The sequence below is a fragment of the Lissotriton helveticus genome, chromosome 12 (genome assembly GCF_964261635.1).
Source record: "Lissotriton helveticus chromosome 12, aLisHel1.1, whole genome shotgun sequence".
NCBI classification, from domain to species: domain Eukaryota; kingdom Metazoa; phylum Chordata; class Amphibia; order Caudata; family Salamandridae; genus Lissotriton; species Lissotriton helveticus.
The window spans coordinates 110,723,604-110,749,812 of NC_136073.1; the positions used below are offsets into that span (position 1 = coordinate 110,723,604).

At 43.9% G+C, this 26,209-nt stretch overlaps 1 protein-coding gene across 2 annotated transcripts in view; it reads left to right on the forward strand.

The window, feature by feature from the left end:
- LOC144799299 (transmembrane 4 L6 family member 4-like) overlaps positions 1-26,209 on the forward strand; it is a 49,155-nt gene that overhangs the window by 11,282 nt on the left and 11,664 nt on the right. The window contains exons 2-5 of one of the 2 annotated variants that reach the window (XR_013603785.1): positions 16,643-16,708; positions 19,771-19,931; positions 21,569-21,755; positions 24,354-24,435. Coding sequence is in view for 1 of the 2 variants with exons in the window: in XM_078670532.1 (XP_078526658.1) it covers positions 16,643-16,708; positions 19,771-19,931; positions 21,569-21,755 (414 nt within the window). In the remaining variant the exon portion in view is untranslated. The remainder of the gene's footprint in view (positions 1-16,642; positions 16,709-19,770; positions 19,932-21,568; positions 21,756-24,353; positions 24,436-26,209) is intronic. The other variant, XM_078670532.1, reaches the window with a different exon arrangement.

The window sequence follows — 26,209 nt, forward strand, 5'->3', positions numbered from 1 at the left end:
GAAGATCTTCCAGATGTAGCACGCTTCTCCGGTGTTGCGAGAAGTCTCGGCTCAATGCGTCAGCTACAGCGGTGACACCCTTGTTCGGAAATGCGATAACAGCGGCTTTTGCGCCGACACTCTTCTCCCTCGATGTAAAACGCTTCCACTCAATGCGACAACTGCAACGGCGACACCCTTGTTCAGAGATGCGACGACAGCAGCTCCGACGGCAGCAAGCTTCTCTGTGGGTGCGAGGCGCTTTTCTTGATGTGGTGCAATGCGTCAGCTACAGCGGCGACATCCTTGTTCAGAAATGCGACGGCAGCCGCTGCGATGGTGACACGCTTCTTCTTCGGTGCGAGGCGCTTCTCTCGATGCGGTGCAATGCGTCAGCTATTGCGGTGACAACCTTGTTCAAAGATGCGACGGTAGCGGCTGCGAGGGCGACACGCTTCTTCTTCGATGTGGTGCAATGCGTTAGCTACATCGCCGACACCCTTGTTCAGAGATGTTGCGATGGCAACACGCTTCTTCCTCTTGAGTTGCGCTTCCAGCTCCTTGCGACACGCAGTCCCTCAGAAGGCCCAAAACAGCAGCAGGCACTTCCAAAGAACTCTTTGGGAGCTGGGGGTTGAAGTCTGTTGTCCCTTAGACTTCAGCAGGAGGCACGCTCTTCTCTCCAGCCCTTGGAGATCCTTGCAAGTTAAATAAAGTACACAAAGTTCCTTTCTCCTTCCTTTGGCAGTCACACAACCACTGCAGGCCAATCCCCCAAGCAGCACTTCAGCTTAGGGATAGTCTCTCCTCAGTTTCTTCAGGTTCCTCTCCTCAGTAAAGGTTTCTTCTTGTTTGTCCAAAAGTGATCTCATTTCTTGGGATCAGGGTCCCAATATTTATACCCCAAAATCCTTTGTCCTCTGAGGGCAGAGGGGCCTTTGCCTAGTCCAAACCAGTTCTGGAGCATTCTGTTTACATGACTCCTTCTTTCCTTTCTCAGTGCAGGGCCAATAGATCAGACGCCCAACAGGAGGTGGAGCCAGCATTGTGGAGGAAAGGCACAGCCCGAGCACTCTGTGGACATGATTCCTTCTTTCCTTTCACAATGCAGGGCGGGAACATCAAACGCCCCAAAGGAGGTGGAGCCAGCATTGCAGAGGGAAGGCACAGCCCTGGAACACTCTGTTGACAGTACTCCTTCTCTCCTTTCACAGTGCAGGGTAGAGACATCAGACGCACCACAGTGGGTGGAGCCGGCATTGTGGAAGGCAGGCACAGCCCTATTTAGGTCCCAGGTGCAACTCCTCCCACCCATCTAGATGCAGATCTCTATATTTACCACTGGGCTGACTCATCCTGTCTCCTGGAATCCCCCAGCCCTGTCACTCAAACTCCAGACAAGGAATACACAACCTAGCAGAGGCAGGCTTGGATAGGTAGACAAGAAAACACCTACTTTCTAAAAGTGGTATTTTCAAACACAGAATGCTAAAATCAACTTCACTAAAAGATGTATTTTATCATTCTGAGATCAGGCATACTAAACTCGAATTTCAACCATATTCCCTGAATCAGTTAGGATTGTAAGATGTAATAATCTAACTGACCATTCTGGCCTATGGAGAACAGGTAGCCTTGCAATAGTGAAAATCGAAAATGGCTGTAATTCACTATTAGGACATGTCACACACACCAGGGCATGTCCTACCTTATACTTATAATGCACCCTGCCCTTGGGCCTAACATAGGGGTGTCTTATATGAAGAAAAGGGGAGGTTTAGGGACTGGCAAGTGGGTGCACTTGCCCAGTCCCCCGGGACGCCCCTTCGCTGGGGCAGCCGAGCGCTATACAAGCACATATAACATAACATAACATAACAGTCAGCATGGCAGTACCAGACTGCACACAGGCTCTGCAAAGGCAGGCCTTAGACACATTTTACAAGGCTGCTTCTGTGGGTGGCACAACCAGTGATGCAAGCCCACCAGCAGCACTTGGATTTACAAGCCCTGGGCACACTCAGTGCAGGATCACTGAAATAATATCGACTACCAAAATATCGACTACCCAAAATATCGAGGAAAAAATATCTACAACCAAAATATCGAGTTTGTATGTACAAACAGGTAAGTACAAAAATATCGAGTACAAAATATCGTTTACAAAAATATCATTGTAAAAAATATCGACTTTACTAAAAACAATGTTTAATTACATTAATATAAAAAATGAATTACTAAAATATAATTAACAATACTTAAAATAACTTTTAATAATTAAATAATTAATGAAAGTAAAAAAATAATATTTTTTTAATCATATTTCTTAAAACATATATATATATATATAGTAACAAAATGTAATTAAATAATAGGCAATATTGTATATGTACCCCAAAAACCCAAAACTGACCCTGAACCCTAAAAATACCCCTTTACCCAAAAACCAAAAACTGACCCTGAACCCTAAAAATACCCCTTTACCGAAAAACTAAAAACTGACCCTGAACCCTAAAAATACCCCTTTACCCAAAAACTAAAAACTCACCCTGAACCCTGAAAATACCCCTTTACCCAAAAACTGAAAACTGACCCTGAACCCTAAAAATACCCCTTTACCCAAAAACTAAAAACTGACCCTGAACCCTAAAAATACCCCTTTACCCAAAAACTGAAAACTGACCCTGAACCCTAAAAATACCCCTTTACCCAAAAACTAAAAACTGACCCTGAACCCTAAAAATACCCCTTTACCCAAAAACTAAAAACTGACCCTGAACCCTAAAAATACCCCTTTACCCAAAAACTAAAAACTGACCCTGAACCCTAAAAATACCCCTTTACCCAAAAACTGAAAACTGACACTGAACCCTAAAAATACCCCTTTACCCAAAAACTAAAAACTGACCCTGAACCCTAAAAATACCCCTTTACCCAAAAACTAAAAACTGACCCTGAACCCTAAAAATACCCCTTTACCCAAAAACTAAAAACTGACCCTGAACCCTAAAAATACCCCTTTACCCAAAACCCCAAAACTGACCCTGAACCCTAAAAATACCCCTTTACCCAAAAACTAAAAACTGACCCTGAACCCTAAATATACCCCTTTAATTTAACATAATTAGCAATTAATCAATTCAATTAAATTAATTACCAATTACATTTTAATTAATTAACAAATATTTTTTAATTAACAATTAATTAAATATTACTACCAATTATTAAATTTACATATTTAATCAATTATAATTAAATTACTTCCCACCCTATTCCCCTATAAACCCACAACCCGCTACAGAAAATACATTATTTTAATTTACATAATTAGCAATTAATCAATTAAATTAAATTAATTACCAATTAAATTTTAAATAATTAACATATATTATTTAATTACCAATTCATTAATTATTACTACCAATTAATAAATTTACATATTTAATTAATTATAATTAAATTACTTCCCACCCTATTCCCCTATAAACCCACAACCCGCTACAGAATAAAATTACACAATAATTAAAAAAAATCATTAATTAAAAATAATTATAAAATAAAATGACACTTTTCACACATATTATAACATAAAACACTATAAATAATTAAATATTATTTAAAAAACTATATTTTTTACTATCTAGATTATATACTTGGATATTTTCACTGTCTATATTATTTACAGTCGATATTACTTCACTTACCTTAAAAACGATATTTTGGCTGTCGATATTCTGTCTAGTCGATATTTTCTCCAAACGATATTTAAAACTCGATATTCTGTCCAAACGATATTTTGGAGTCGATATTATGTCTGTACACCCTCAGTGCACTGTACTAGGGTCTGACAAGTAAACCAAACAAGCCAATCATGGAATCACTAATCCATACATCAATTTACAATAGGGAGAGCATATGCACTTTAGCACTGATCAGCAGTGGTAAAGTGCCCAGAGTCATAAAACCAACAAAAAACAGGTCAGACAAAATACAGGAGGATGGCAAAAATTTCAGGGGTGACCCTGCAAAAAGGGCCAAGTCCAACACATCCCAACTATAATGTTTGCAAAAACCATGGCACAAGACAACCAATATTCGATAAAGCCAAAAGTCTGATGGACAACACCAGACCTACTGGAGTTACCAATGTTTAGTCATATCTGCTTGCTCTCTGAGGGTTTTATCTTATCTTATCTTACCTTATCATATCTTCTTCATTCTTTCTCTCCCTTGCTCTGGTTCCAAGAATGATAGTGAAAAATAAGAGTTTCACACAAGAAAAAGAGGGAGGAGGTAATGACCTTACTTTGACCTCCTCTGGATAAACCTCATCACACGTAAAGAAGAAAGGACATCAGAGTTAATTTTCTAAAGAAAAAGTTAAGTGCAAAGGGTATCAAAGTGCACCGGCACCAGGAATAACAATATTCCCAAGGCGCACCAACCTTGACGAAGGTGTGACTAGAGGGGGTCACCTTCCTGCCTCGTGCCTTTTCTAACGGTACCCTAAGTGGAACTCAGTCCTATAAGGAGTGTGGTTACAGGACCTACCAAACTTACAAGTAAAAGGTGGAGTAATCAGACATACAATTTGTATAAGACAAGAAAGGGAGTTAGCACAGGGATCCAACAGTCCTGATGAAAGCCAGGAGAGACACGCAATCCGGCAGAAACATGTCGACCTTTATGCAGAACGGATTGGTGATGGATGCCTAATACACTTACCTTACCACAATCCTGTAGTAGAGAGATACCTTTTATAATATAAAGGGGTTTATAAAGCGCCTGGTGACGCCATCCCGGCGTATCCCCGCGCTGTGGAGCGAGAGTCAAGAGGGCAGAAACAACCATCCCTAGAGGGCAAACAAATGTGTTTTTAAAAGTTTCCGGAACATAATTTCCGTTTTGGCTAGTCTGATCACAGCTGGCAGGCTGTTCCATTGGGTGGCTGCCAACACCCGAAAAGAGCGGCCTCCCATCCTGGCCCTTCTTACACGAGGAACTGTAAGGAGACCCATACCCATAGAGCGAAGTGCTCTTTGGGGCAGATAGGGGATGGCCAAGTCCTTCAAATACTCTGGAGCTTTTGCAGAAGTTATCCTATAACAAAAGAGTAGGGCTTTAAAGAGGATTCTTTTCTTTATAGGAAGCCAGTGAAGGGCAGCCAAAGTAGGCTTGGATGCTGTTCTTTTGGGGAGTCTGAGGACTAAACGGGCCGCCGTATTTTGCAGCACTTGCAGTCTTCTCAGGTTCTTCTCTGTAGTTCCTAATAGCAGCACATTCGCGTAGTCAACACGAGAAGTGACCAACGCTTGGGTCATAGTACGTCTGGCCTCAAGTGGCAGTAGGTCCAGAGTACGGTTTAGGGTCTTCATAACCCCAAAGCATTTCCCCACCAGTTTGTCAACATGACTCTCAAAAGAGAGTTTAGGGTCAACCCAGACCCCCAAGTTCTTAGCCTCACTGCACGGGATGGGCAGAGAGCCAAGGCAAGGTGGCCACCATTCCTGAGTCCAGCTCGCCCCATCTCCCCCTATCACTAACACCTCCGTTTTAGCCCCATTGAGCTTCAGGCAGTGTTGATCCATCCAGCCAGCGAGCTCCTGCATGCAGGTTTTAAAATTGGCCGCTGCTAACTTGGGTGATTGTGACAGGGAGATGAGCAGCTGCGTGTCATCGGCATAAGATACTAGATCTATGCCGTATGACTGAACAACAGCTGCCAATGGAGCCATATACAGGTTGAACAGGGTGGGACTCAGGGCCGAGCCCTGAGGCACCCCCTGTTCTAAGGCAACGCTGTTGGAAAGGAACATACCTCTCTGAACCTGGAACCTGCGGTCCGAAAGAAAGTCCTTGAGCCATCCCAATGCTGCCTTGGTAACCCCAGCGCTGCTCAGACACCGTAGCAGGGTGGAATGTGCCACAGTGTCAAAAGCAGCGCTGAGGTCTAGCATAATGAGTGCCATAGTGTTGCCCTCATCAGCTCCGATCCGTAGAGTTTCGGTTGCTCTCAGCAGGGCAGTCTCAGTGGAATAGTTCTTTCGAAAGCCGGACTGAGAGCTGTGAAACATATTGTTTGACTCTAAGTACTCCATGAGCTGAGTGTTTACCAGTTTTTCCGTCACTTTCGCCAAGTAAGGTAAAAGGGAGATTGGACGGAGATTTTCCAGTATATCCTGGCTTACATTTGCTTTCTTTTTTATCGGCAAAACTATGGCTTTCTTCCAGTCTCCTGGAAGGGCGGCCGAAGAGAAAGACAGTTGGATAACATGTCTGAACAGAGGCTCTAGCACATCCAGACTGGCATTGAGTATTTTGGGGGGGGCCGGATCACGGGGGGAGCCTGATTTAACCTTCTTGCATACAGTGACTAGTGTTTCCGCAGCAGGGACCTGAAAACTGGGCAGTTCTGAATCTAATAGACCCACCTCCCTACTACTGCCGAAATCAGGGCCACCAGTCAGATTACCCGTAAAATTGGCATAGATGTCCGTAATTTTACCTGCAAAGTATTGAGCAATGTTGTTGCAGGTTTCCACTGAGTCAGCGGAGGGCACACTGTTGTTCGAGATTACAGATATCTCTTTGAAGATTTTAAAAAGTTCTTTCGAGGAGTTTTCCGCCTCAGCAATGCGATTCTTATAGTGTGTGGCTTTGGAGACCCTTATAGCCTTATAATACTCTTTTTGCATTTTCTTATAGTCTGTTTTAATCCCCGGACAGAAGCTGACTCGCCACTCTCGTTCCAGCTTCTTACAGGCAGATTTCACAAGTTGGAGTTCCGGAGTATACCAAGGGGTAGTTTTCCTCACATTCTTCGTGCTTCTCTCATTACGCATGGGGGCCGTTTTATCAAGTGCACCTAAAATGCGGTTATGTAGCTCATGATAGGCCACTTCACAGTCATCTCCTCCCAATGGTCCTCCTACTGTAATTAGTTCACTGAAGGTAGACTGCGAAAAGCCTTTCCATTTCCGCCGCTGATACCTCTGCTCAGAATCTCTCCTTGACTCCGCCTCTGCTATCTGAATCAGGAACGGAATCACAAAGTGATCAGACCAGGGGACCGGGATCGGAGTAAGAGGTAAGAGGTTGTACCCCCGAGCGGTTTCCAAAAATGTAACCCTACTAAGGGAATCCAGTAATACAATTGTTATTAGGATATCCCTTAGTTAGTATTAACCTTACTATCTGCACTTATCATTTTTCTGGATCCTTTTCCTTTTCTTTGTGTTTGTATTTTCAGAGAGAGACCTTACCGTTCCAAGTAGGGCTTTCACGTTGGGAGACATCCTTGGCAGCAGCGCTAACAGAGCTTGAACACCTACAGGCTGTTGGTCCCCCCCGCCGCCGCAGCAGGAACACCACGCGGCCGCCGAGCGGGGGGACTACAGCCCCCACAATCCTTTGCGGCCCGACTCCGCCCTGACCCACCCGCTGACGCGCCCGGAAGGCGCTGAAAACAGCAGTGCCCCATCTGGGGAGCGGGCAAGTTACAGAGAGAGACCTTACCGTTCCAAGTAGGGCTTTCACGTTGGGAGACATCCTTGGCAGCAGCGCTAACAGCGCTTGAACACCTACAGGCTGTTGGTCCCCCCCGCCGCCGCAGCAGGAACACCACGCGGCCGCCGAGCGGGGGGACTACAGCCCCCACAATCCTTTGCGGCCCAACTCCGCCCTGACCCGCCCGCTGACGCGCCCGGAAGGCGCTGAAAACAGCAGAGCCCCTTCCACGTCGCGGGACCCGCCGGGCTAAGCCCGGGCAAAGGGCGGGCCGTCTGTGGCAGTCCGGGGCAGGAAGAGGCAGGGCAGGCCCCCCCTCTTACGTCGGACCTGATATTTATCTACAGGTATTTATTCACTATCCCGGTAATCGAGTATCGACTGTTTAGCCACACGGGCTGTACACTGGACTAACCTGGTGTATAGGGGTATTAGAAGACACTTTACTTCAAAACACTCAAATAGGAGTGGAATAATGGCTGGGAATTTATTGAACTCATCGCTACCCGCCACTCTAGGAATGAGTATATTGGGCCCTCTCGATAAGTTTTTTGCACGGACAAAAAGGGATATAGATAGAGAGCTAGAGTTGGCTGAGCGGAGAGCAGAGCGACGCCTCTCTATTGAACTACTTAAACAGACTCCCTTACAATCCGCCGTAACTGAGGTTACTTCAACGCCAAATAACTCTATCGTGGGTGAGACAGATTCCGACCTATTCAATACAAATGACATTCCTCTAATCTTTAAAGAAGGTCCACCTGCAACAACACAAAAGGAGCATGTTAGCCCAATTATTATCACCCAAAATTCACGGACTTCAGCCGAGGTTATTGTATCGCTTTCATTAATAGACCTGGATGCAGATGCGGCATGTCACACCGTGCCCGTGGCCACATCCCCTCTTGAAGCTGGGAAACAAGGGAATAAACATACAGGTAAACCTGCAGCTGGAACCATACAGAGTAAGAAAAGTGGCGAAGTTTGTCATTCCCCGCCAAGGAAAAAGGCGCGAAAGACTGGGAACAAAAAAAGGCCTGAATCCGTAAAAGCGCCACTGCCCCCAAAGAACTCTAATAATAAAGCTCTCAAGGCCACTGTGAAAGAAGTACCAAGTAAGACACAAGCAGGGGAGAGTGTGCCTTTATTTAGCAAGACACACGGAGGGCTTATAGAGGACATTGAATATCTTCTTAGATCCTTTATGCTTCCTATCTTGGAGAGGGTAAAAATGCTGGGTAAAACTGTGGATCGTATATTGGAGATCCAAACAACCGGTGTCATGGGACAGAGCAAAGGGGGAGCAAATGGTCAAGCAGACACGCATTTAACACAGAACACAGTGTCTTACACTAAGGCTCAGCCACAAACAACCTTAACTCATAATGATAAAAGGGTGACACCGACGGGAACTCTGGCACCCAAGGCGGGAAAAGCTATGATTATGACAAAAAAGGCCCCTGCAGTGGTAGAGACAAGGGGAACAACCAATCCACCTCAAACTCTATACAAAACAAAACATCTTAAAAATGTAGATCTACCCCCTGAGTCACTAAATTATGTCATTATAATGACTGGGGTCCCCAAGTTAACAGAGGGTAGTATAGAGCCTGATACATCCCTAAAAAACAAAGTAAACCACTGGCTGAAGGCTAACAGACCACTCCCACCACATTTAAATGGGGAGATTATATCTGTTAGACGCTGTGATTGGGTGGGCGTGAGACCAAAAGAAATTGAAGGTGATGTAATCATCATAAATTTCAGGGATCACAGGGTAGTTAATCATATCTCTGATTGGTTTTCGGGAAGGCAGGATGGTTCTGTAGCCACCCGAAATTTGAGTTATTTCTACCCTCAAGGTATGATGAACCCCCGTACCCAACCTCCAAAAAGGAACCACCATAACTCCCGTGCACCAGCTAACTATAGACAACAACCCACCTTAGATAGGCATAGGTACAATGAGCCGCCACCTGGCTTTCCGCCACATCACCCCAATAGACTTGGACACAGCCTAAATAGGGACAGGTATTACGATCTGCCACCTACCCCCTTGCCGCAATACTCCAACACGTTTGAGTATGGCCTAGGTAATAACCATAACAGGTACTATGACCTCCCATCCACCTTCTTGCCTTTTCATTTCAATGAGTTTGAGTATGGTTTAGGTAATAAACATCACCATACAAACCCAAATTCTTATTGGAATATTCCTCTTCATAATCTCTTTGAACCATTTTCGGGCCTAGATTCAAATGATTGACTTATTAAATCCAAAATTAAAACAAAAGGAAATAAGGTGAGGGATAAGGAAACTACACATAAGAGTCCAACATCTGACAAAGGCCCAGGAAGAAAAAGAAACATGACCCTAGACACTGAAATAGGGATGATGAATAAAATTAAAAAGGCAAATTGTACAAGGGATAAGGGTAATGAAATTTCAACAAAGAGGGAAGCCAGGAAGAATGTTGGGGGTGATGCAAACCTGATAACTAGAACTAAAGAACGGCTAATAAATGTAGTAACGTGGAATGTGTGTGGGATTGCTAACAAAGTGGCAGAAACTCTTTGGGGTGAGTTTGTAACCAGTATTGACATACTCTGTGTCCAGGAAACCTGGGCTTTAAAGGAGGTGCATTTAGAGGGTTTTAAAACTTTCCATGTTCCCGCAGTAACTTCCAACCATGGCAGGAATAAAGGGGGTCTATGTGTCTACGTGTCCAACCGCTTAAACACCAGTACTAGTACAGGTAGATCCATGTCACCCTACTTTCAATTGGTTACGATTGATTTAAATGGTAGGAGTGTGCTGATAATAATTAATTTCTATAACAATATCGAAAACGCACACTTCAGGGAAGTACTAATGGATGTGTACAAAGAAATGAGGGAGGTAAAACCCTTGAAAGGGAAGGAATTAATCTGGATTTGGGTTGGTGACTTCAATGTAAATATATGTACTAGTGACACATGTGGTTTTGCAGAATATGGGGTGGGGGAACAAGGGGAGAGTAGTCATTTCGCTCATCATCCAAAAGGGGAAATCTTAAATGATATTATGGCCAAGCTTGATCTAGGGTTTGCAAATAGGCTATGTTACCCAAAGGTTGACTTCACTCCAACCTTTATGGCAAGAGGACTACAGTCAACTATTGATTTCATAATTCTACCAAATAGGTTTGGTTGTAGTGTTATGAATTTTGAAACCCTTGCTATGGGTCTGAGCTATCACCTGCCATTAAAGTTGGTACTTAACATACAGGATGTTAAAATAAATACATTAACTGAGACTTTAACATGGACCCAGAACTTAGAGGTAGCACGACGAAATGGTATTGCTTTAAAATGGAGCATGGCAGACCCGGAAAAAATTATGCAAAGAATAGTCCATGAGGCTCTCCCATCTCTACTTGTATGTTTAGAGGATAATCCCACAAGTGGAGAAATACTAGATACCTTTCTTATCATTACGGAAATTATAAAGGGCGCTCTGACCAGAAAGTGTATAAAAAAGCAAAACACTCCATCGGGGTGGTTTAACACTGAATGCACTAAGGCACATAATGCGCTAAAAAAGGCCCTAAAAGACCCAGTAAGGGATTCTGAGACTATCAGAGTATTAAGGAAAGCGTATAAGGCTACAAGAGATCAAAGGAAGAAAGCAATCAAGGAGAAGGCTTGGCAAGATTTATTGGAGGCAGCGGAAAGTAGAGACCCTAAACAATTTTGGCAGGTAGTTAACTCACCATTTATTAATAACAAGGCGACAGTTAAAATAGATATAGCTATTGATGAAAATGCTTGGGTAGAGTTTTTCTCTAATTTGTATTGTGACCCGCTAACCGAGCCACAATTACCAAGTAAATATCATCCGATTCCACTAGAGTTCGAATTAGAGGAGGTCAAGGCTGCGATTAAATCATCTCAAAACAATAAAGCCCCGGGCCCTGATGGAATCCCAAGTGATCTCTACAAAATGAACACAGATCTCTGGGCACCTGTATGTTTACGTGTAATGGGGGCATGTTGTGATATTGGTTTCATTAAAACCTGGGCAGAATCACTGATTATCCCTATATACAAAAAGGGGGATAGGGAAAGTCCATCAAATTATAGACCAATATCACTACTGGATACAATAGTAAAAATTGCAGGAAGAGTAATCCTGACTAGGCTCCAGGACTGGGCTGAAGATCAAGATATCTTGACTCCAGTACAATATGGTTTCCGACTAGGGATGGGCACTGTGGAACAAGTATTAAACTTTGTTCTTTTGCAGGGGAAATATACTAGTGCAAAAGAGGGGTCGTTCTACGCAATCTTCGTCGACCTTTCGTCGGCGTTTGATTGTGTCATACATGATAAACTGTGGTCGACATTAGAAGAAATGAAAGTGGACCCTTCGATAGTCCTCTTCCTAAGACAATTATATTCGAATGCCTCTGCCAGAGTAAGGTATGGGCTGGGGGGGGAATGCACAGGGTCTTTTCGCATACAGAAGGGGGTGAGGCAAGGGTGTGTGCTGGCCCCATTCCTTTTCTCTCTTTACACTAACAGCTTGGAGAGGGAATTGGGTGCCAGCAACATTGACTCTCCTAAGGCCGGGAACACGCAGATCAGCTCCCTTTTGTATGCGAATGACGCTGTGTTGATGGCAAGAACAAAGGTTGGCGCGCAAAAAGTATTGCATAGATATATAACATACATGGAAGAGAGGGGCCTCAACCTGAATGCAAAAAAGTCTTTTGTGATGGCTTCTGGCAAAGGAGGAGCCAGATGTAAACAACTTAAGGCGGAAGGCACCTTACTACAAGCCACAAAAACATTTCCGTATTTAGGGGTCACAATCGAGGCAACAGGGGGATGGGGCCCCGAGGTAAAAAACAGAGCGCTAGCATTTAAACGCTCAGTTGCGGCGATAAAGCATTTTGCCAGTAAATTGGGTAGAAAACAACCTGGTATAATGCTTAATATATATGTGGCCAAATGTAGAAGCATCGCCCTGTATGGGGCAGGGATATGGGGATATCATGATGTGACGATGCTTCAGATTATTGAAAAAAAAATTTTTCGTTACCTTTTGTCCCTTCCGAAAAGTATGTCAAATTATAATTGTCATGTAGAAATAGGTATGGACTATTTGACGGACCTGATTAAAATCCAGCCAATCCTACTCTGGAGGAGAATTTGGGCAACGCAAGAACTGGCTCTCAATCGAAAAATTATTCTGGATGTTAAGAATTTAACCAATGCAAAAAGAATCAAATGGCTTGAGTATGTGAGGAAAGCCCTGACGGACATTGACAAGCCAGAATGGTATGATAAACCTGAACTAATTGCGAAAATTCCCCAAAAAATCTTTAAAAATATGTGCATGGAACATTTTAATACCTTAAGGCTTGGGAATGAAGTTAGTAAAAGAACTGTTCTTGAACATCAGCCACTGTTGATTACCCTCAAAATGCAACCCTACCTAACTCTGACCACCTTGGGATTTGAGCGCTTTGTCCTAATTAGATTCAGGTTTAATATATTTCACCGCCTGGTCTCATATCCGGAGAAAAACGACTGGAATAGAACTCTGGCCCCATGCCCATGCGATAACATATCTATCCAGTCTACCTTCCATTTGGTACTCTTTTGTAAACTGTATAAAAAAGAAAGGGCGAGATGGTTGAAATCTTATCTTAGAGATGGGGCTTGGAGGCAATGTAGGCCAGCCTATTTACACCTCCAACAATTAGGAAACCCCCTTTGTATTAGCACTATGTCAATGTTTTTAAAAAGTGTCGTAAAATTACGGAATTTATTATGAATTTTTTAATCATCGATTTACCACCACACTTGGATTTAATGCTGTTTTTATAACTATTTATTGTGTGTATCTATAATGTGTAATTTGTTTACTATGTACTGCTTTTATGATTTTTTATTTGGTGAAAATCGAATAAAGTATTTGAAACTGAAACTGTATTTTCTTCCCAACCCTATTGCTCCACCTCTAGCGTTGGTCTGGGCAGAGTTTCAGCAGCAGCCCTATGATGAATCATGCCACAATTTGTTGTGGGGGAGGGCAGCAGTTTGTACAACTCATTGCACTTTGCTACCCTTTGCACTTAACCTTTTCTTAAAAAATGTGACTCTGATGTCCTTTCTTCTCATGTGTGATGAGTGAAAAATAAGAGCCAGTCCCTAAAAATAAATGCTTGTGGCAACCACTGCAACAACCAACACCTATTAAGAACCATCCTGGTCTGGTCCTTAGAGGGTAAGTTGTACTATTTTGGGACATATCTGACATACAGTCCCATCCCAATTAACCAAAGTGGGGTAATTCACATCCTGACATGCCCACACGCTAGGGCTTAACTGTGCCCAGTTAGTTACGGGCAATACATTGCCACCAGTGTCTATGAACATTCAATACTTTCCTCTCTACTGAGACCGCCCATGCTCAAGTTGGTTGCAAAAATAAATAGGGACACCTGGCAATACTAACCTGAATGTAACTAGGAATTCAGGGCTGTCCCAAAGGAGCACTTGCTGCCAAGTCATCTGAAAATGTTAATGATGGTGAGCTACTGATTTAGGACCTTATTAAAGTATGGTGGTTATGGAAACTCCTCTGCTTTGTGGAAGTTCAACATTTAGAGGGGAATCCACTGAAGGAATTTTCTCCACCATATGGATTGTATAGAGGAGGAAATTCCTCAAGGGATTTAGCACTTCCTCCAGAAATGGGGGGATCTTCCATTAAAACCCACCACTAAGTCATCAGGTCCTTGGTTTATTGAATTTCGGGCCCTAAATGCTGATTGGATGGAGTATCATTGGAGTAGTGTTGCACTTGAGGGGCAATCAGTAATGCTTTTTAGGTCCAGCTTGGCATCACAGCTGTTTGGCTTCGCCCGGACGGGTGGGTCTCTCTCAAATCATGCAACTGGCTTTGTGGTGTATCATTCCACCTTCTATGGAATGCTTGCATTGTAAGGCATGAGGGAATATTTTACATCTCAAAAGTAGACTGAATCATCACTCATTAAATTATGTGTCCTGTTTTTGCTTTGCCTTTTCATTGCAGCTGGCCTTATAGGTCAGGTGTTAGCCAAGGCCCTTTCATTTTAATAAAATAATACATACATTTACATATAGGGCCTTTCAGCCACCCCACTTCATCCATTGGTCTATTATTGTGTGATTCACATTATCTTCAACCAGCTACAGCATACACCACGGGACACCCAACGTCATCCATTGGCTAACTTTATAGTGAGTGATGGCTTTCAGCTGACGCACCGGTTGCACATCCACACTAAAAGTAGTACCCTTCCATGCCGGTGATTACTGTGGCAATGGGTGCTTTATCATAATAAAAGTTTTTTGTTTTTTTTTACTTTTAGCTAATCATTGTTTTATTTTACATTGTTTGGGCCAGACAGCATCTCCGACAAGGGCAGTGGGATGCCTGTCCTTCATTATATCTATACAGTGCTGCATAACACATTATGTTTTAACAAAACCAATCTATGTTTATTTCATTTTGTCCTCTCTACCAATTTATTGTAAAGCGCTCTGATATCCTTCGGGATCTTGTTCGCGCTACATAAAATGTTATAAATAAATAAAGTGACCACAAACACATAGACACCGATAAGAGCCATTCAAAGAAGGCTGCTCTCTGCATGTGCGTGAATGCATACACGTGCATAGGCGGGATATGTTCGATGGTTCTTGTAAAACGTTTTGACCATTTCGTGGTCGCCGCACATGCTTGCATGGGTATACACGTGCGGTGATCATTTTTGTAATGTCTATTATACTAACGTTTTCCAAAATCATTGCAAAACAAGAACTGGCAAAGCTAAAAGGTTGGGAGATAACGCCAGGCCGAGTGCCCTCGCCAATGCTTGCTTAGTGTTTTAGTCAGGGCTTGTGTGCTAGGTTTCCCTGTAGGTCTTCTCTGTTGTTCTTTCTTGTTTGCCTTTTCATGCACGTGCATTTCCTGTTGCTTTAAGTCCCATTATTTTCTCCATCTGCCTGACACCCATCGATTTTCGTCTGTTTTTGCATTAAGAAACGTCATCAAAGGCAATAGGCATGGTTTTAATATACTAACACACACAAATACTTGCAGGCACACATTCTGTTTCCATGAGTTTTCACACTAAAGCTAGGCCTGTTGACTTTATCAATGCTTGTTGTCAATAATTTTTCCTACAATAAGAGATAAAACTCAACTTAACTGGATATTTTCACACCTTGCTACTGGAACCAGAATACCACCAGAAACAAAGACTATTTCCACAAGATAGCTGAGAGATACATCCATGTGAAAATGTTCTCCTTTTCCAAGCTCTTTAAAGAAAGACAAATAAATAATTTCTAAAGAAAATAAAAGAAAAGTACATACAGATTCTACTGAAACAAGGATAGACATAGGCAGCTCTTACAAGATATGTGGTTGGAGATGGGAGTGGAACAGAGATGCCTTGAAGAAACCAGGAATGCCAACTGTGCCCCTGCACACCCCCTGTCTCTTGCTTGATACCTTCCTGACCACCTCTTTCCTGTGCAGGGCTAAAATCTTTAGATGTCTGTTTTGACAACACAGCTCTTTCTCAGGGGTGGTTTGGGGCAGGGGCACAATTTATTCTAAACCTGCTGTTTTTCCAGTATGACAATGTTTGTGTGTTTTGAACTAATCTGAGAGTGGCAGGAGGTGCCCTGTTAGCAGATAGCGAAGAAGACAGATGCATCTATGACAGGAAGGAAAGAATGACAAACACACAGGCAGACACACAAAAAGGTCTGCCTGAAGGCCTTCTTCGCCTGCAATCACACAAGAAGCCACACAGAGGACAAATAAAAAACACAGAAAGATAGAGAGAGGACAGGTAAGGGGAACACAGACAGCCAGAGACACAGATAACAGACAAAGAAGAAGGCAGACTGACATAGAGGAACGACAAAAATGCACAAATATACACGATAGATACAGAGGAATACTAACACAATCTCAGATTAAAGACAGACACAAAGGTTAGATTTATCTTTCATTCACCTAGGAGGAGGTGACACTTCGGATTAGAGACTGGTGACTCTCTGAGGAAGTGAGAATTACCTTTAATCCACATTATGTGTCTTTGAACAGGTCTTGATCCCAGCCATCCACATCCAGGCGACGGGCAAGAAGGGGTGCTGCGCTAACCGCTGCGGGGTAAGTGACTGCCCTAACCCTGCCTTTTGTGTTTATGAAATGAACCTCCTTAAGGCACCTCTCACTCACTCCTGTGCAGCTGTCTCCAACTCTCCCATCTCTGACTTCCCTCCATATCTCTGCCCTTTGTCCTCTGACTGTCTTCCATTTTCTCTGCCCCTTCTCTGACTTCCCTCCAAATTTCTGCTCCATTCTTTTGATTCCCTCCTATGCTTCTGCTCCTTGCCCTACGGCTTTCTTCTGCCTTTTTGTCCTTCCACCAGCTGGTGTTCTACCCAAAATCTACCTCAACATCAGAAAACGCTTGATATCTGTGCCCCTCTGACTCCTTTCCAAATTTCTGTGCTCCAGCTCTTTCACTTCCCATTTCTATCCTTTGGCTTTCAGATTCCCCGCCATAGTCCTGAAACTTTAATCCTTTGCTCTCTGACTTCCCCATACCACTTGTCCCTTGACCTTTTTACTCCCATGTATAGCTTTGTGCTTGGCTCTCTGACTCCATTCATATCTTTGTTGCTTATTCTAGTCATCTGAAGCTCTTGCATGTCTTGACCATTGGCTCTGTGATTGCCTTCTTACCTTTGTCCCGTGGCCCTGGACTCCCTCCATATCACTGTATTTCGGCCCTCTGACTCCCCTTCACCACCATCTGCCTGCGCACTAGGCAAAATCTCTCTGTCTGACTTCATCCTGTCTGTTCCTTGGTCTGTGACCTCGCTGCCGTATCTCTGTCCATCATTCTCTGATTCCCTTCCATATGTTTGTGTTTTCCATCTGACTTCATATCATATTCCTGTACCTTGATCCTCACACTTCCTTCCATAGCTTTGACTCCCTTCCACATTTATGTTCCTTGATCCATTGACTCCATTCCATATCTCTGTTACATATTCAATTGACTCCCCTCCATATCTCTGTTCCTTAATCCATTGATCCCCTCACATATCTCTCTTCCTTGATCCATTGACTCCCTTCTATATCTCTGTTCCTTAATCCATTGACTCACTTCCATGTCTCTGTTTCTTGATCCATTGACTCCCTACTGTATCTCTCTTCCTTAATCCATTGACTCCCTTTCATGTCTCAGTTTCTTGATCCATTGACTACCTTCCATACCTTTGTTCCTTAATCCATTGATCCCCTTCCATATCTCTATTCCTTGATCCATCGACTCCCTGCCATATCTCTTTTCCTTGCTCCATTGACTCCCTTCCATATCTCTGTTCCTTGATCTTCACACTTCCGCCCTTATCTTTTTCCTGTTCCTGACTCACTTCCACATCTCTGTTCCTTGATCTATGACTCCTTCAACATCTCCGTTCCTTAATCCATTGACTTCCTTTTACATCTTTGTTCCTTGATCCGTTGACTCCCTTTCATATCTCTGTTCCTTGATCCATTGACTCCCTTCCATATCCCGGCTCCTTGATCTTTAAACTTCAGTCTTTATCTTTGTTCCTGTTACTGACTCCCTTCCATATCTCTGTTCTGTGATCTATGACTCCCTTCCATATCTTTGTTTCTTGATCCATTGACTCCCTTCCATATCTCTGTTTCTTGATCCATTGACTCCCTTCCATATCTCTGTTCCTTAATCAATTGATCCCCTTCTATATCTCTCTTCCTTGATCCATTGACCCCCTTCCATATCTCTGTTCCTTGATCCAATGACTCCCTTTCATATCTCTGTTCCTTGATCCATCAACTCCCTTCCATATCCCTGTTCTTTTATCTTTACACTTCCACCCTTATCTTTTTTCCTGTTCCTGACTCACTTCCACATCTCTGTTCCTTGATCTATGACTCCTTCAACATCTCCGTTCCTTAATCCATTGACTTCCTTTTACATCTTTGTTCCTTGATCCGTTGACTCCCTTTCATATCTCTGTTCCTTGATCCATTGACTCCCTTCCATATCCCGGCTCCTTGATCTTTAAACTTCAGTCTTTATCTTTGTTCCTGTTACTGACTCCCTTCCATATCTCTGTTCTGTGATCTATGACTCCCTTCCATATCTTTGTTTCTTGATCCATTGACTCCCTTCCATATCTCTGTTTCTTGATCCATTGACTCCCTTCCATATCTCTGTTCCTTAATCAATTGATCCCCTTCTATATCTCTCTTCCTTGATCCATTGACCCCCTTCCATATCTCTGTTCCTTGATCCAATGACTCCCTTTCATATCTCTGTTCCTTGATCCATCAACTCCCTTCCATATCCCTGTTCTTTTATCTTTACACTTCCACCCTTATCTTTTTTCCTGTTCCTGACTCACTTCCATATCTCTGTTCCTTGATCTATGACTCCTTCCACATCTCCGTTCTTTAATTCATTGACTCCCTTCTACATCTTTGTTCCTTGATCCATTGACTCCCTTTCATGTCTCTGTTCCTTGATCCATTGACTCCCTTCCATATCCTGGCTACTTGATCTTTAAACATCCGTCCTTATATTTGTTCCTGTTCCTGACTCCCTCCCATATCTCTGTTCTGTGATCTATGACTCCCTTCCATATCTCTGTTGCTTAAATCATTGACTCCTTTCCAGATCTCTGTTCTTTGGGACTCTTACTCCCTTCCACATCTCTGTTCTTTGATCTTCTGAAACCCTTCAATGTTTTTTCTCGTTTGTCCTCTGATTCCAATACATGGCTTTGTTTCTTGTTTTCTAAACTCCTTTGATATCTTTTTCTGTTGAGATCTGACTCCCCTCCATTGCAAACGGCCCCCTGACTGTCCAACATCTCTGCCCTGCTGACTCCCTCTTCTCTGTTCCTTGTTCCTGTCACCTCTTTCCACATTTATTTTGCTTAGTCCTCTGACTCTATTTCTTATCCTTTTCTTTGATACTCTAAATACCTTCCACACATTTCTCTTGTGTCCATTGACTCTCTTCCATATCTTGGACCTGTTAACTCCTTCCATTTCTTAGTCCTTGGTCTTCTAAATTCCTTCTATATTTTGAGCTATTGGATTCCTTCTCTGTCTCTTTCCCTCTGGCTCCTCCATGCCCCATTCCACATATTTCTAGCTCCTCCATTTCCAAATTCTTCTGTCCGTAGATGTTCCTGTCTATTTTGTTTGCTGCGGTTGGTGTCGCCGGAGGACTCTATGGCTTTGTAGTGTCCATCCTGGGGATGGTGAATGGACCAGCCTGTTTTTATAATAATGGCACTATTGAAGACTGGGGGCTTCCCTTCAAGACTGAATTGAAGAATTTCAGGTAAGTGCTTACCTGGGAATCCCAACGGTCCTAGCGCAAGCCACAGTCTGTAAAAAGCCCCTTACCCAGATCTATACATGCCTGACCTTGTAAGACTCTCTTATCCCAGCTGGAAGAAGGCATTTACCCAGCTGTAGGAAGAACATATCTCAAATATATGCAGACCTAATCCAAGCTACAAGGAGGCACAGTCCCAGCCCTAAGACTCTCCAAAAAGAGCTGTAAGGAGGTGCTACGCCAGCTGTTAGAAGGCCATATCTCAACAGTAGGACAGTCCTATTCCATCTGTAAGAAGGCCCCATCCCACTATCTTAGCAATAAAAAAATGCCCTATTGCAGGTGTAAGGACGTCTTATGCCATCAGTAAGAAGGCCATGTCACTGTTGTAAGGAGGCCCTATATGAGCTGTAAGAAGGCTGTATTTCAGTTGCTAGAATACCCTATCACTACAGTAAAAAAAAGCCCTCTTCCAGGTCGAAACATTGCCTAACACAGTTGTAGAGAGGCTACAAATCTGCTGTAAAATGGTCCTGCCCACCTGTAAGATTCACCTTTCCCAGCCAATGTAGGGCCTATCCCAGTTGTAATAAGACCCTAACCCAGACATAAAAAAGGCCCTACCCCATCTGTTACAATGTCCCATCCCAGTGCTTCCTATTCTAGTTGCAAGTTTCTGAAGTTTGTAGATTTATATAGCACGGCCTGAGGGTATCCAGGTGCTGTCCATGGGCAAGGGGAGATTAAGGGATTTGCAGAGAATCACAGGATGTTGCACCGACACCAAGACTCAAACCCGGATACCCAGCTCCCAAGTCTGTAGCTCTGGCCACTATGCCACATTTCATCCTCACATCCAAGGGACCATACCAGCTGTCAAATAATCTTTTCCCGCCTCTAAGGAGGCACTATCTCAGCTGTGAGGCTCCCCTAATCCAGCTGTGAGAAGCCACGACTCAACTGTAAATAAGCCACTACTTATAATTATAAATTGGCCCTATCCCAGCGCCCAGACTCCCTTACCCAGTTGTAAACAATTCCACCATAGCTTGCTTAGCCTCCACACCGGCCCCAACAGCGCTAAGGATGCCTGGCTTCACCCTGGGGGTGCCCAGGAGTGGACACTTCACAGGGAAAGCCAGGAGGGGTTCCACAGCGGTATGAGTATCAGCGCCAGGAAGCCGAATAGGCGACACCACAAGCTGACCGTCTGGTGACAGTGCGCTCTATAAGTACCATGACATTTACATTCACCTGCCAGGAGGTCCTATCTCAGCTGTCAGACGGTTCCATTCGACCTGTAAATAGACACTGTTCCACCTGTGAAACTTTCCTAATCCAGGTGCAAGGCGGCCCTATGCCAGCCAAAAGGCGCATTCCTCTTTCAGCTGTAAGTAGGCCTTGCCGTAGTTGTTAGGAGCCCTGTTCCAGCTGTAAAATGGCCCCTTTCTACCTGAAGTAAGCTCTGTCCTGCTTTTAAGCAGGCCAAATTCCAGCTGCAAGATCCTCCAGTATCCCAGATGTAAGGAGGCCATACCCAGTTATTAACAGATCCTATCCCAGCTGAGGTGCCAGAGAATATAACCACTTAACCCTGGGACTCTCTTAGTAGCTCTTCTCTTTCTATGTTCTCTCTACAGTGACAGCAGTTACCTGTTCGATAAGGACTCGTGGAGCACGTGCAAGACCCCAGAGGGGGTGGTGGAGTTCAACATCATTCTGTTCTCCATGATGCTGGCCTCCAGCGGTATTGCCCTCATCCTCTGCGTTGTCCAGATGGTGAACGGCCTCTTCGGCTGCCTCTGTGGCACCTGCCGGGGCAAAGGGGTAAGTCTGGCCCGCAGCATGGCAAGCGATGGCATAGAAAGGGCATCTTTCAGTGCCTGAACCACAGAGATCAGGGCAGCATTGTTCTCCATCCAAAAAGACTTCCATGGTCTGGGGTCTTCGGTAATAAGGGTCGCGAGTCGCTGCCTGGCATTAGTGTGTGGGAACTGGTGAAGAGAGAGGAAATACAAAATAAATTATGGACGAGTTTCCCAGTGGGTGGGTACTCTAACTCTCTAGGTAATTGTGATACATTTATCAGTGGCTGATACCGGAGAAGACCTGTGAGAAGATTTGGCGGGTGCATAGAGGCTGGAGTGCCCATCCTGAACCCACATTTAAGGGATGGCTTAGCAAAATTAATAAATGCATGCTCCTTGAAACAAGAATTTGCAATGCAATCGGTCATGCCTTTTTGGAAGTTAGATATATTGGTGTTGTAAATTATATATTTTTTTTACTAGAGGAGTCTAGAAGACTAAGAATGAGGAATTACCACTGGGGAGAGAGACATAGCTACAACACTGCCTAATGCACTTAGAATGAGGAGTTGCAGCGGGGACCAGAATAGCAGCTAGCAGCACTGTCTGGAAGACTTAGAATGTGGAATTAGTAACAGGACTGGAGAAGCAGCTAGCAGCACAGTCTGGAAGACTTAGAATGAGGAATTACTATTGGAACCAGAGAAGCAGCTGCAGCACTGCCTAGAGGACTAAGAATGAGGAATTACCACTAGGACCAGCGAAGCTGCTGTAGCACAGTCTAGAGGGCTTAGAATTAGGAAATACTACTGGTACTGGAGATGTAGCTGCAGAACTGTCTAGACGACTGGGAAAGAGAGATTACCACTGGGACAAGAAAACTAGGTAACAGCACTGCCTAGGGGACTTAGAATGAGGAATTACGACTGGGACCAGAGACACAGCTAGCAGCACTGTCTGGAAGACTTAGAATGAGGAATTACTAACAGGACCAGAGAAGCAGCTAGCAGCACTGTCTAGAAGACTTAGAATGAGGAATTACTAATGGGACCAGAGGAGCAGCTAGCAGCACTGACTGGAAGCCTTAGAATGAGGAATTACTAACAGGACTAGAGAAGCAGCTAGCAGGACTGTCTGAAAGACTTAGGATGGGTAATTACCATTGGTACCAGAGAAGCAGTTGCAGCACTGCCTAGAGGACTTAGAAATAGGAATTACCACTGGGACCAGAGAAGCAGGAAAGTATTTTGTTTTGCTTTTTTCAGTTCAGACAGTTCATTTGCTGTTGTTGAATTGCTTTTTTTTCACAGGGGGTATAGGTGGGCTATGATTGATGACACACGACCCATGGGGACTCTCGTTGTGGGGGACAGTAAAGGTTTTAGCAAGCTTTTTTTTTTTTTTTTTTTTTAATAAAGCAGGGTTTGCCCATTAGCTTCCAAGAACAAAGGCATAACATCATAACCTGAAAGTACATTTAAATTTTAGTAGTTATCCATTGTCTTGTGACACCTTTAACCTGTCTTGCCTAAAAATACCAGCATGCAGATGTGGCTGGCTAAAAGGCTACAAATACCTGAAGTAGTCACGCATGACTTAAGATCACCTGCACACTATGCTTTTAAATATTACAGGCATAAGACACACAATTGATGGACGGAATGCAGAACAAATCAGAACAAAAAAAAAGCCAGGTCCTCCCTGGACCAGAAACAAGCATCCTAGGCTCGGTTTCAGGGTTTCACCCCTCATCAGCCAGGATAGCTTGAATCCAGTTGCACAGTGAGCCCGGGACCCACGTCTGGGCATACCTGGAGCACATAGGGTGAGGAAGCAAAAGACACACAATTGACATTCTGTCCATCAACTGTTCTTTTTGCTTTTGTCACCCCGAGTGGGACGGGTATGCCCAGACATTGGTCCTGTGCTCTCCATGCCACTGGAGTCAAGCTATCCCGGCTGATGAGGGGTGAAACCCCGAAACCAGTCCTAGGATGCTTGTCTCCAGTCCAGGGAGGTCCTGGCCTGGCAGTTCGGGCTGAACTGTTCCCATTGGGTGCAGGCTCAAGACCGATTTGCATATGGCTGGGTTCAAACTGAAATGGCACGGGAAGCAAAAGAACGATGGATTTAGGCCCAGATCTCTGTACTGGGGTGAACGTATGACATTGTTCTGCATTCTGTCCATTAATTGTTCCTTTTTGCTTTAAATATTACAAAGCACCTAGTCTACTTCCAAGGATACTTACTTGTGCACAAAGTAAACAGCGATAAGGGAGGGAGACGGGTCAAGCTGCAAATTGCGAGGGGATTGGGCGACAGCATGTAACACCAAGAAGCACAGAAATGTTATTATATAACAATATTACACACTCTAAGTTCTGCAGTGTGGTGCAGGGGCTCAATGAAGCACTGTGCTCGCTGGGGAAAATGAAGGCTCACTTTGGCAGAGCACTGAATGCCCATGAGTAGCCCCGCACATGCCAAGAGGTGCTGTGTGATAACTACACGAGAACATTAGTTAATGCAGCACCTGTGTACATTTGTACTTGTGTACTGAACTCCACCTACCCTCTTCGGTAAATATGCGTTTCATTCTCTGTCTTCTGAACTTAAGGCGTCTGTTGAAGGAGTGCTCTGATGGAGACAAATGCGATCTGGGCAGGTGAGATGATTCTTCGAGGGTGCCAGAAGAAATGGTAATTAACTCACACCAAAAGCTGTGTGCGTTCTACCTTCAGTATAATTTGCACTGTAGGCTGGGGTTGGTACATTGCAGTCTTTGGTGCATAGCTGTCCAATGAGTGTCAAAAAATGCACTGGAAATGGTCTGTTCATTTTAACAACGCATTTTACATTTAGTATTATCTTGTCCCATGACATCTACGTCATCCATTCAGTTGGAGGGGCTGCAATGCCTATTTCCTTTTTACAAAGAAAACGTCAACATGCCCAATCTCCCTTAAAAGGAAGCCCAAACCACACAAATATCCTACCAAAAAAGACCAACTGACAGTGGACATCGAAATGTGGAAAAAAGCTAAAAAAAATACAAGCGAAGGAGTGGGAGGCACTGCCTGGGGGGCAGCACTAACACAACTGGAAATAAGAGAAGATGGGAGGAAGGAATTCTATAGTAAAATATAAGCAGCAATGGCACCAAAGCTGAACACAGGCAGACAGAAAAGAGAGCAGGAAACCAAGAAATAAATATCCCCTAAAGAACAGATAAAAAATCATAGTATAATGAGACAGTACTTTGTTCCTGCTGCGTGGGAGGAAATGAAGAGAAAATGGAGGGGCAAATAGGCAGGACTCACCACTAGCAATCAAGGATTTTTAAAGGGCACTGAAACAAACAAATCACAAGCGGGGTTGGTTTTAAGCCCACAAAATAAGTTACAACAGGCCTTGAATGCTAGAACTAAAAAACAACCTTGGAAGCAAGGGGATCACCCGGAAGCATAACAAAATCTGCAACAATCTCAACACCACTACCAGCTACTTCAGTTCCCTGCCAAGACTGTAAGGTGTCTTTTGGGAAGCGCATTGTTTTACTAAATGAACACCTTCGTAAAACGGGTTATGTAATCGGCAGACTACGTTTCTGGGATGTAGCTATCAATAGTGGAATAGATGCAGTAGAACTGGGACGTAGGCACCTGAGGAGCCCACTGCCCCCTTATTATAGTTTTTTACTACTTAACTATGGTATTTGGGCTACTTTCCTTGCTTGCACTAGGTCCCACGACTCCCTTCCTACGCCACTGCTATATTTCTTACTGTATTTAATGGCATTTGTAAACTAAGCTCTGAAGACCTGATTCTGGCTAGCGAAATGTTTTTTTAAGATCTGTTTTACACCTTTCAAAGGTCAATTAAAATCTTTTATAACAAAACTTTTGGGAAAGTTGAGTCAAAGACTAAATGCAGGGCCTCGTTTCTCCTGTTTATGCCAGGTGGCACGAGCACTACATTCTAAGCATAAGAAAGTGTTCTCTAAGGAAAGGGAAAACCAGGCAGCTACAGCATCTGGTGCCATATCACCATTGAAACATGAATAATGGTAGACTTGTTTAAAAAATCTATTGTAAATGCAGCTGGATATAGTGTTCAAACACCCCTGCCTCCGACACACCCTCCTCCTCCCTCTAATGGCCTTGTTGCAGGTGCATCTTTTTGCAGAGTTTCTTCTTGCTTCAGCACTCTGGGGAAAACAAGAAACTCTGCCATGCTGCTCCCTGGGTAGGCGCTGACCCAGCGAGGGGTGAGCATGCCGGACCATGGCGTGAGACAAGACTAAACTTGGGGCAAATTTATTATTAAGTTGCATAACTCCTGCGCAATGCAAGGGGACGCAAGGGCGACACAACTACTAAGCCAGATTTATCAAGCCACGCAAGGTTGTCTTGCGTGACCCTAATTGGCTTGCTAAATTTGGAGTAATGCAACGCAGCACAAATCGCTGCGTTG